General features: G+C 38.8%; 2 protein-coding genes across 2 annotated transcripts; both read left to right on the plus strand.

Annotated features, from left to right (window-relative positions):
• Positions 1-1,124: 1,124 nt before the first annotated feature.
• On the plus strand, positions 1,125-5,013 carry LOC310961705 (adenosine 5'-monophosphoramidase HINT3-like; the record flags this gene model as incomplete). The annotated part of the gene is made up of 5 exons (XM_083933915.1): positions 1,125-1,226; positions 2,603-2,720; positions 3,031-3,100; positions 4,037-4,163; positions 4,917-5,013. 5 exons carry the CDS (start codon positions 1,125-1,127, stop codon positions 5,004-5,006), a joined length of 507 nt encoding a protein of 168 aa, XP_083790041.1. The 3' UTR covers positions 5,007-5,013.
• Positions 5,014-6,705: 1,692 nt separating this feature from the next.
• Positions 6,706-10,797, plus strand: LOC310962250 (adenosine 5'-monophosphoramidase HINT3-like). The gene is made up of 5 exons (XM_083934641.1): positions 6,706-6,842; positions 6,927-7,044; positions 9,259-9,328; positions 9,421-9,547; positions 10,564-10,797. The coding sequence occupies exons 1-5, from the start codon at positions 6,756-6,758 to the stop codon at positions 10,609-10,611; spliced, it is 450 nt and encodes a 149-aa protein (XP_083790767.1). The 5' UTR covers positions 6,706-6,755; the 3' UTR covers positions 10,612-10,797.
• The last annotated feature ends 995 nt before the right edge of the window (positions 10,798-11,792 follow it).

The following is an 11,792-nucleotide window of genomic DNA, read 5'->3' on the forward strand; positions in this document are numbered from 1 at the left end:
ACGTTTACAGACACATAGACGATCTTCGGCACGTTTACAGACACATAGACGATCTTTGGCACGTTTACAGACACATAGACGATCTTCGGCACGTTTACAGACACAGAGACGATCTTCGGCACGTTTACAGACACAGAGACGATCTTCGGCACGTTTACAGACACAGAGACGATCTTCGGCACGTTTACAGACACAGAGACGATCTTCGGCACGTTTACAGACACATAGACGATCTTCGGCACGTTTACAGAAACAGGAGCAGGCCGCAGCCGTTAGTACTTGAGAAACAGAGATGATCTTCGGCACTTTTACAGACACATAGACGATCTTCGGCACGTTTACGGACACAGAGACGATCTTCGGCACGTTTACAGAAACCTAGACGATCTTCGGCACTTTTACAGACACATAGACGATCTTTGGCACGTTTACAGACACATAGACGATCTTCGGCACGTTTACAGACACATAGACGATCTTTGGCACGTTTACAGACACATAGACGATCTTCGGCACGTTTACAGACACAGAGACGATCTTCGGCACGTTTACAGAAACCTAGACGATCTTCGGCACGTTTACAGACACAGAGACGATCTTTGGCACGTTTACAGACACATAGACGATCTTTGGCACGTTTACGGACACATAGACGATCTTCGGCACGTTTACAGACACAGAGACGATCTTCGGCACGTTTACAGACACATAGACGATCTTTGGCACGTTTACGGACACAGAGACGATCTTCGGCACGTTTACAGACACAGAGACGATCTTCGGCACGTTTACAGAAACCTAGACGATCTTCGGCACGTTTACAGACACATAGACGATCTTCGGCACGTTTACAGACACATAGACGATCTTCGGCACGTTTACGGACACAGAGACGATCTTCGGCACGTTTACAGAAACAGAGACGATCTTCGGCACGTTTACAGAAACAGAGACGATCTTCGGCACGTTTACAGACACATAGACGATCTTCGGCACGTTTACAGACACATAGACGATCTTCGGCACGTTCACGGACACAGAGACGATCTTCGGCACGTTTACAGACACAGCGAGTGGAGGAGGAAACACCGGGTCTGACATTTGAAGAGCATTTCTGTCCGATTATGGCGAAAAACAAGTCAGACTCAGGCACGGACGTGGATGAAACTTGTATTTTCTGTTTGATTGCTAACGACAGAGACAAAGAAACGAGAGTCATTAAAAAGGTAAGATCCTTTTAAACGGTAAAGCTGAACGTAAACATGGCGACGTTGTATTACACTTGTGGTAAACGGTAACAGATAATTGTTACTCAATTCTTCCTGGTAAAACTACTACAACCTCATTCATACTAGTACATATTACGTCACTTTTGCCATTCATGTGCATTGTGCTTTGGTTGAGTCTGTACAAATTATTAATAATAAGAAATGTGTTTATACCTCTGATATATTACAAGATCTTTTAAGGAAATGTAATAATACAGCCCACTCTTTCATTTCATTCCTCTGTCTGTATCTATTCATGCTTTATTTATTGTTTTATTTTCTGCCTGTTTATTTTATTGTGTATTTAAGCACTCTCTCTCTTCCTAAGTGTATTTATTATGTCATTATAATTTAAGATTGTAACATACAGTAATAAATATAATATATGTAATATTTGCAATGTAATTCTTACTAGTTAAATTGCACTTGTACATGTTCGTAATGACATTTTTACGAATCAGAATGTATTTTAAATAGTCAGAATTACTTTATGGATAAATAAAAATTAAATAAATAAAATTATGACCAGTAACAATTGGATTGTAGATATCAGAAATGAGAGTTTTTCCTAGTAAGAATGACATCACAGATATGTTCTTTCTAGATATCTAAAATGTAATTTAGGATCAAATATAGAAATGAAAGCCCAGTACACGTGAATGGCAAAAGTGACGTCATCTGTACTAATGAGCATGTCATTGTGGATATCTGAAATGATCATTCTGACTAGAAATAATTTAATTTTGACCAGGAGAAATGCTATTATGGATTTCTAAAATGCAATTACAGATGGGAGTGTGATTCGATTAAACCCATATACACCCACAGTATCAGACGTGATGTTAAATACGGCTTAGTTAAACTTATGGAGTCAGGGTTGACTTCATTTCAAACAATACAATATTAACACATAACTAACATTTACTGTATTAGGCTGTTATAGTAGAAGATTTTAGAGAGGGCTCGCTTTCAGACAAATTTCATATATTTCATTATAGTGGATGCACCTCAAGGATTTTTCCTTTAGGTTTTTAGGCTACAAAGTTATAAAATATCTTTGACGTTTTATATATTTTGGTAATTAAGAATAGTCTACATCGAGAGTACGTGAAGATAAAGGTCATTTGTTGTGGACTTTTACAGTACAAATGTTAGCGTGGTCAATGTGGTGCACTCGCCCTCCCAAAGAGGCAGTAGGCCTACACTCACTCTCTCCTACTACACACATTATATTACATAATAAATACCACATCTGAGTTTCAATAATGCTGCATTCACTTGCCACAGGTCAACAAACGTGCGTTTCATCTCTATATTTCCATCCCCTCCGACAGAACAATGAGCTGGTGTGTTTTAGAGACATCGTCCCTGCTGCTCCTCATCATTACCTGGTTGTACCCATACAGCACATACACAGCTGCTTTTCACTGCACAGGGGACACATCGACCTCGGTCAGTCATAAGGGATCACTACACGCTAACATAAGTACTGCAAATACTTCTGAGCCACTCTTTCTGCTGAGCTGTAATGGCTGCTGTTGCTACTAACAACTCTACTGCTTTTACGCTGCTCTTATAATTACCGAACTACGAAACTGAGCCACTGCTACCTCTACATTCATTAACGCACATCTACATTAACATAACACTCATTAGTTTCCCTTCTTCCACTGCTTCAGTGTGTGTACGCTACCTCACGCTGCCTGTAAGTTTTATGTAGTCGGGTCCATACAAAGACGTAACTGAGTCTTGTGTCCAACAGTTGAACGGATGGCTGAAATGGGGAAAGCTGTCCTACACGACCAAGGGATCACTGACATGACAGACATAAGGTGTGTGTTAGCATTTTTCTTGACCTTTAATGAACACAAACTTTAAAGGAATAGTTTGACATTTTGGGAAGTTCAGATGAGTAGATCGATACCACTCTCGTGTGTGTATGTTAAACATAAAGCTACAGCCAGCAGCTGTTTAGCGGACATTGTATCCTCTATGTTTTTCCTGTATAAATTGCAAAATCGACAACTCATTAATATAAAACATAGTTTTTAAATATCCAATTCTGTTTCCACTGTAGTTGCTCAAAGTCTTTACCAGAACAAAATTAATCTGTATCATGTTCAAACTAAACAAAACCTTTTGGACACAAATATCATTAATGTACATTATAAACACATCTGTGCCCAGTACTGAGCCTTGTGGAACTCCTCACGTGAAGTCAGATTTGTGATTTTTTATTTGATGCCTGTCAACATACTGTAGATAGTAAGCCATGAGTATGCTACGTGTCTTAATGCCTTGTCTTTACGTCTAAGAATACCCCCACAGGGTATTCCTTATTTTCCATTGATGTGGATATTTATTTTGTCAGTTTCCTCACTGCCATTGGGATGCATCAGTGAGATCTAAAGTCATATAGAGGTGCAGGTTGTGGATTTTGTTAACATTGAACGATCTTCAGTCTTTAAGAAAACAAAGAAACAGGTTAATAAATTATCACACAAACAAACAAGTGCATGCCAATTGTGACCTTTCTAGTGTTAAATGTATCTCCCACGCGACCCCGATAGGGACAAGCAGTAGAAGATGGATGGATGAACAATCTTCTCATCTCTTCCAGAAATCGAATAAGCGTATTTCTTAAACTTTTGCAATTTTGCCTTTTTGCGAGGTGGAAACAGGCCAGCACACTCATTATGTCAAAAACTAAAGATTGTTATTTGCTGGAGGGTTTTATTTCTCTTTTGACATTTCGTTTCCCTCCACAGGCTGGGGTTCCACCAACCTCCCTACACTTCAGTTAATCACCTCCACCTCCACGTGCTTGCCCCTGCCAGTCAAATATACAAGTGCATTCAGCACAAGTTCCTTCTGAAGAGCTACAGGTTTGTTACTGTGAGTATCAAGGGCTAGAAATAACTTTCCCCTTTAATTCGCTTATAGAGGAAGGGCTGATTTTTGCAAACACATGCAGGTTAAGCCGATTATCACGCAGGCACATCTGCTTGGTTTAGTGCGCGCTCATCACACGCGTCTGCACACGTAGAGCATGTAATACGAGTAAACAAATGATTGCGTTTACTATTATTTATTTTTTGAATCACTTAGAATACGGCCATTTGACATGTGTCACAAACAAACAAAAAACTTGCTTCAGGACAGTTTTGGAAAGATGCTTAAAACATTTTGAGTACTATTTCTCCAATTACTATCGTGCACCTTAGGCTACTGTAAACATTCACTAAATCATCCGTGTTTTTTGTTCAAAATATATTGGATTGTAATGGAATCATAGAATAAAACGCTTTATTTTTATACTTTACGTTTTGTTTTTAATAGATGCTCAGACGGCTGAGAAATTAAATCCCTTATTCATGCTTTGTATCATTTGTTATTATTAAACTATTATATTTTATCAGATGGAGGGAAAGAAGAAAAATCATCCCAAAACAATCGGCATCCTATATCCGCCATCGGCTGCCCTGATTTCTAAAGATCGGCCGTAGAAAAAACCTCTTTCTGCTCTAATGTTACAGTGCCATCTTTGCAATGGCTGTAAATTCACTTGATACAAATATATTAACTATATTAACTGATCTGGACCAGCTTTCCCTGCCCTATCTAAATGAATGTTTATTTTCTCTACAGGAAGAAGGTATCCTGAGGCGTCTAAAGGATAATACTCCTCAACTCTTCAAGAAGAGGAGAAAGGCAAACAACGTCCCTGAGGATTCGTGACCAGGATGAGCTGAACAGTTGTTTGCACTGTTTGTTGTAGGCTTTATGTGATGAATGTATGCACCGACAGTGTTAGATGAATTATGATTGTGATGTAAGCAAACACATTTTACCACTTAGTTTCTGAAATGAATCCAAAACCCCAGCTGCGTGTTCCCAGATACAAACCTGTGTTACTACACGCTTCCATGTGTCTGTGACTGAGTCTGTGATCAGTTGCTTAAACATACATTTCTTACATTAGCACTGCTCTCACTGAACACACACTGATTATTTTCTCTTTTTGCGTTTTTTACTGTCACTTTATCTTTTTTTTTCAACAGTTTTTAGCTATTTTTAACTATTATATTTTGTATTTTGCATCGCTCGTGGGTACAAGCGGCCGAAATGGGTTTTCTCAGGAGGGTGGCTGGAGTCTCCCTTAGAGAGAGGGTGAGAAGCTCAGCCATCGGTGAGGAACTCGGACTAGAGCTGCATCGCCTGCGTTGAAAGGAGCCAGTTGAGGTGGTTTGGGCATCTAGTAAGGATGTCCCCTGGGCGCCTCCCTAGGGAGGTGTTCCAGGCACGTCCAGCTGGGAGGAGGCCTCGGGGAAGACCCAGGACTAGATGGAGGGATTATATCTCTACACTGGCCTGGGAACGCCTCGGGATCCCCCAGTTAGAGCTGGTTAATGTGGCCCGGGAAAGGGAAGTTTGGGGTCCCCTGCGCGAGCTGCTGCCCCCACGACCCAACCCTGGATAAGCGGTTGAAGAGGATGTATTTTGCATCTGTTATTGATGCTTTTGTTATTTGCACTATCCACTATTGCTGCTGTGACACTGTAAATGTCCCCTCTGTGGTATTAATAAAGGAGTATTTTGTCTTTAAGAATATTAAAGCCTACGATGTATCCACACCTTAACCATCAACTTGAAACATAAACATATATTCAAAAGTATCCCTTTAAAACTTGTCAGATTTGATTCTGTCTCCTTTCCACTTATCAAAAAGGGGCATGTATGTGACGTTGGGGGGAGGGAGATATGTCCATCTGGCTGACGTCTACAGAATTAGCCACATTAGCTCCACCGCCCGGGAGCTAGGCTAACAGCACAAGCTGCTAGATAAACGGGAGTGGGACTCAATGTTGAGATTTTCTTTCTTTTTCTTTTAATTAGCATAACAGAGCTAACACGTTGTTTTTCTAAACCATCTGTTGGTACAGTTGATTGAAGAGAAAACCATCTTGTCACTTATAGTAACACCACCACACGAATTACCACAGTCCAGGTGGAGATGACGGAGTTAGCATGCTAATCCTGACAACTAGCCTCGAGAAGTGAGGGACAGCAGCTAGCTGTCACTCAAAGGGCCCCTAATTATTCATAAACTTTAACCTCTTGTATAATAGAAAGTAGCCTGGTACAAAGAAATTTACCCCCCTCTGTGTTGTCATGGAGATATGACCTAAACCTACAGACAATAATGTTTTTTTGTACCAGACATTAAATAGGTTTAATGAAGCTGTGAAAAGGGCCTGTTTAACATGGGGGTCAATGAGAAAGTGCTCTATTATGCAAACTACTCCTAGTGGACACTCGGAGAAACTGGCACTTCCGTATTGGATCAACCCGGAAGTCGCTGCTCGTGAACGCCGCACTCGATGAGCTCGGTCAGCGTTCTGTTGCCCTGACTACGGACCGCAGACACGCCCGGACGTCACACAGCGGCTGTCCGTTACACTGTGAGCTGAGACAACGGACGCACAAATGGAGAGTCGGGACGTTTCTGAGGGCGAAGACTGTCCTTTCTGCCAAATAGCGAACAACCAGACTGACACAGAAATCCTGCTGAGTGTAAGAACCGACTGCTCATCCATGTTCAAAGAGTTTAACAACTGTCAACTCCTGACTCTGATCGGTCTCTCTCACTCTGTACAGGACGATGAGCTGCTTTGCTTCCGCGACGCGAATCCCGGAGCCATACATCACTACCTTGTTGTTCCCAGGACGCACATCGACAACTGCAAAAGTCTCCAGGGGGACGACATACCTCTAGGTGATTGAGATCCATGTCTGTCCATGTTGTCTGCTCACAGTTTGTCAGTCACGAGTTATATTGGTATTTCAATCGAGACGGATGAGTCAGCAGGTTGGTTGATTATAGGAAAGTGTCACATTGTTTGAAGGAGGCAGGACAGTTCAGTCAGATCTAGAAACTACATGTTACTGTCAATTAAATACACAGCTCCACTGATGATAAATTAATTCTATTCTAATTCTTGATTAAGTCTATTTAAAGACAAGATTTCTTGCAGTTTCTCTCTCTTGGTGGAAGAGGTGCTCAGTCTTTACTGAAGGAAAAGTTGTAATAAAACACTGTAGAAATACTCCGTTACAAGTCCTCCATTCACAATGTTACTGAAGTCAAAGTACAACAGTATCAGCATCAAAATGTACTTCAAGTGCAAAAAGCAAAATGACTCATTCTGCAGAATGGCCTGTTTTTAGAACAATATATCATTGTCCTCAAAGCAATTTCAGTCAAAAACAACTGGACTGGTTGTTTGTCTAGGAAGACGTTTCACCACCTAGGAAGACGTTTCACCTCTCATCCAAGAGGCTTCATCAGTTCATGTACGCATCTGACCAGCCTGGTCAGATGCGTACATGAACTGATGAAGCCTCTTGGATGAGAGGTGAAACGTCTTCCTAGACAAACAACCAGTCCAGTTGTTTTTGACTGAAATTGCTTTGAGGATAACGATGACCTGGACGAATGAGAACATTCACAGGCAATATATCATTGGATTATAATTGAATTGAATTGAATTGAATTGTCTTTATTGTCATTTTACTAGTACAACAAAATTTACAGTACAATCCCTCAAAGTGCAGAAATAATTTAACATTAAAAGCATCAAGAAGAATAGGCAAGACCTTTAAAAGACACATTTAGAACGACAAACTTACACACCAACACACACGCACACACACACACACACACACACACACACACACACACACACACACACACACACACACACACGCACACACACCTTATCAGCTTAAGGAGACAAAACAAAAAACAGTAGATTGCAAAGACCCTGAGCATCATGTACCATCATAGGTAAAGGTATTTGCGGTGTTCAGCACTGTTATAGCTTTTGGATAAAAACTGTTCTTAAGTCTGTTAGTCCGAGCATTTAGAGACCTGTAACGTCTGCCGGAGGGCAATAACTCAAAGATATTAGATTATAGATTATATTGGATTAAAGTTAATGTCACTTTAATGTTGGGCTAATTTGATGTGCTTTATAGATTGCTGTATAGGTAATTCTATAACTATCATAACAATGTTATTTCATTTGTTGATAATATTTTGTATTATTAATCTGAATCTGTAAATAGTAAAAAGTACACTATGTTCTCTGAAATGTAGTGGAGTGGAAGTATAAAATAGCATAAAATGAAATAAATCAAATACAGTACAAGAACCTCAAAATACAGTACTTGAGTAAAAGTATTTAATAAGTTTCCACCACTGCACCCAAGATTGTTTTCAGGTTCACACCCGTCAACAAAGCCACAATATGTCCTCATTTTTGTGAAGATAATGGGAACATTAAGTCATTCACAGCAAATCTCTCCTGCCTGTGGTCATTAAACTATACCATGAGTCTGTCACCTCCTCTCAGTAACTCAGACTCAACCACAGACAGTCTTTGATCTTGTATATACTTCACTACTGTAAATATTCGTTGCTGGATCTATGTAAATCATAAATAAGTCATAGAGTGTGGTCTATACCTAGTCTGTAAAGTGTCCTGAGATAACTTTTGTTATGATTTGGCACTATAAATAAAATTGAAATAAATTGAATCTCTGTAAATTCAAATTTGAGCCTTTCTAATCTATGTTTAGTCTGTATAATATTTGTTGTTTTTTAGATCTGGAGTCGTGTAACAAAAATAATAAGTATTTCTGATTCTGATTCCTCTCTCATGACAGTATATCATATCAAACATATCCCAGATATGTGATATCAGAAGGCGAACCATGCACTGCTCTTCTCTTTAAACACAATAAACCTTAAACTTACTTTGGACAGGACTATCTACATATGATTTAGTGCTTATTTAAAGCCACAGGTGTATGTGAGACGCTGTCCCTTTAGGAAGGAGCTGAGTAATAATTCACACAGGAAATTCTCTGTACTCTAATTTTTCAGGCTGTGTGACGGGACCACGTTGATGTGTTTGTTTGTTGACAGTGCAGCGGATGGAAGAAATGGGGCGGAGTTTACTGGAGAAGAATAAAGTCGCCAGCCTGGATGACGTCAGGTGAATGAGTCTCCTGAGAAAGCTGATCCTAATGTTCTGTGTCGCTTTGCTTCACAGGAATAATTTAGTGTTTAATCATTTGTTTTGTGCAGGATGGGGTTTCATGTGCCTCCATTCTCATCCGTCCCCCACCTCCACCTCCACGCTCTGGCTCCGGCCAGTCAGATGACGTTCAAGTCGCAGCTTCACTACGGGCCGCAGTCCCACTGGTTCATCACGGTGAGCGCCAAAATAAAATGGACTCTTTAAAATAATATTTATATGGTACAGCTAAAGACTCACCAATTTAAAAGGACTTTTGTCTCATGTTTGGAAGTTTGTGTTTTTAAGTCTTTTTAATTTTGATTTCCATTGGTATTTATTGTTACTTTCTTATTTTACTGTTTGGGTCTTAGTATAACAATTTTGTCATGTTAAAATTATTATTATTATTATATTCAAGGTTACAAAGTGCTTAACAGAAGAAAAAAAGTATATTTATAAGATATAAATAATAAACAAACAACAATAACACAGGGATCACAAAACACTGGAGGATAAAATTAAGTTGAAAAATGGCCAGAGTGGGATGATAAAACCCAACAACATATTAAATATTCACAAATGCTTTCCTATAAAAGCAACATTTAGCAGTACCATGGCTGATTAATTGTGTGGTTCCTACAATACAATTCAATGAATAAAATGAGCATTCAACTTGCAATTGCAAAAAGCTTTAATAAAAATACTAAAATGTCTTTGTTGCTTTTAAGTTATTCATTTTATTCTCAAATGAAAAAAGGAAAGGATTGTTGTTTGTGTCAAAATACGTACGTCTGTAATGTAATTAAGTTCATGTCAATTACCACACTAATTTAAAGCTGCCTTTTTTAAATTAAAGACATGAAGCTGCTGCAGCGACAGAAATTAGACTAAACAGTTTTATTTACTTTTGTGCTACACTTTAAAACAATAAGGGATAGGGAAAAGAGTTTTTCGATAATATTTTATTATAATATATATATATTATTATGATTGACCCATTATAAAAGTAATTATTTTGGTGGCAGATAACTTAAATCAGAAATTTGCCACATTTTCTCTGCCATATTATGATTTCTATGTCTGTTGTGTACACTGTAAAAACATTATATTTTTTATTGTATAGATTGAATTGGTGAGCACTTTTAATCACTATTACACTAAACTACAACGATGCGAATGTCGTATAAGTTTCTTCTTCTGCTCTGTTGCAGGTCGACAAAGTGCTCGCTCAGTTGAAGACTCGTGGAAAAGTCAAATGAAGAGAAACAGAGTCTGAAGGTGCAGCGGCCTTCTTTTATGTTGAGCGATCATTTAATGTCATCCCGCTTCATTAAGTGCAATTTTAAATTAGTTGTGTTATGAGTTCAATTCAATTCAATTTGATTTTATTTATAGTGCCAAATCATAACAAAAGTTATCTACGGACACTTTACAGAGTAGGTAAAGACCCAACAATTCCCCCGTAGAGTACGGTGGCAACGAAAACCTTCCCTATAACAGGCAGGAACCTCAGACAGACCCAGCTCTGTGGAGGACGGCCATCTGTCTTGACCGGTTGGGGAGGAAGAAAAGGAGAGAGAAAGAGAGAAACACAAAGACACTCTTCCAGAGATGCAAGCAGCCAACGAGTAACAGTAACTATAACAATATCTATATATTCCTCCGCTCTGCATCACGATTCAGTTGTGGAGGAAAGTGGTAAAAGTTCAACCTTTCCAGGATTTTTTTTGTAATAATGCAGCCGGGTCTTATCAAATGCAATGTTGTGCAATAAGAAGCTTTTACTTTATTATTTATTTAAATTCAAACCTTGAAGACTTACTTGAAAAACACATATCTTGATAGAGATTGAAAATCACATATGAGAAATTATTGAATCATACTTTTTGTTTGAAGGACCATTGTTGTTGTGTGTATTTTTTATTTGTCCAGTTGTGTAAATGATAATGAAGTGGATCAATGGAAACAGCTGCTTATACCTTTGATATCTTTGTGTCATAACGTCTTATAATATTATATGTATGTATGATATTAATAAAAGATCTTGAGAAGCTCCAAATAATGGGATCGTCACTGACAAAGTCTTAAGGGTGGCATCAATAATAATAACTTTAATAATCACAGGAAAGAATATACATTTTTGTTTCTCTGCACCTCTGAACAAAACACAGAATTCATTATAGAACACAAAAAAATCCAAACATTAGATCACCATGAGAATACTGGAGGTCCTAATGGGCCTCTATACAAAAACAATGATACAATACATTACTATTTTATCTTACAAGGGTACCTTTGATTTAATTATTTACTTTAATCACACCGCAAAATCCCATGAGCACTTTCATTATTTCTAATTGGCAGCTTGTCCCAGTCGGTACATAGATCTCTCAAGGGTTTGTCTCTGGTTTGTCTTCGAAAACGAGATGCACTGTTGCTT

The sequence above is a fragment of the Echiichthys vipera genome, assembly GCF_963691815.1.
Source record: "Echiichthys vipera genome assembly, chromosome: 19".
NCBI lineage: Eukaryota > Metazoa > Chordata > Actinopteri > Perciformes > Trachinidae > Echiichthys > Echiichthys vipera.

Bases quoted from the DNA above. Each gene is read 5' to 3' on its own strand.
- LOC310962250 (XM_083934641.1), top strand. From the start codon at position 6,756: ATGGAGAGTCGGGACGTTTCTGAGGGCGAAGACTGTCCTTTCTGCCAA. The intron at 7,045-9,258 runs GTGATTGAGATC...GTTTGTTGACAG, and splicing joins GGGGGACGACATACCTCTAG to TGCAGCGGATGGAAGAAATG. The intron at 9,329-9,420 runs GTGAATGAGTCT...TGTTTTGTGCAG, and splicing joins GCCAGCCTGGATGACGTCAG to GATGGGGTTTCATGTGCCTC.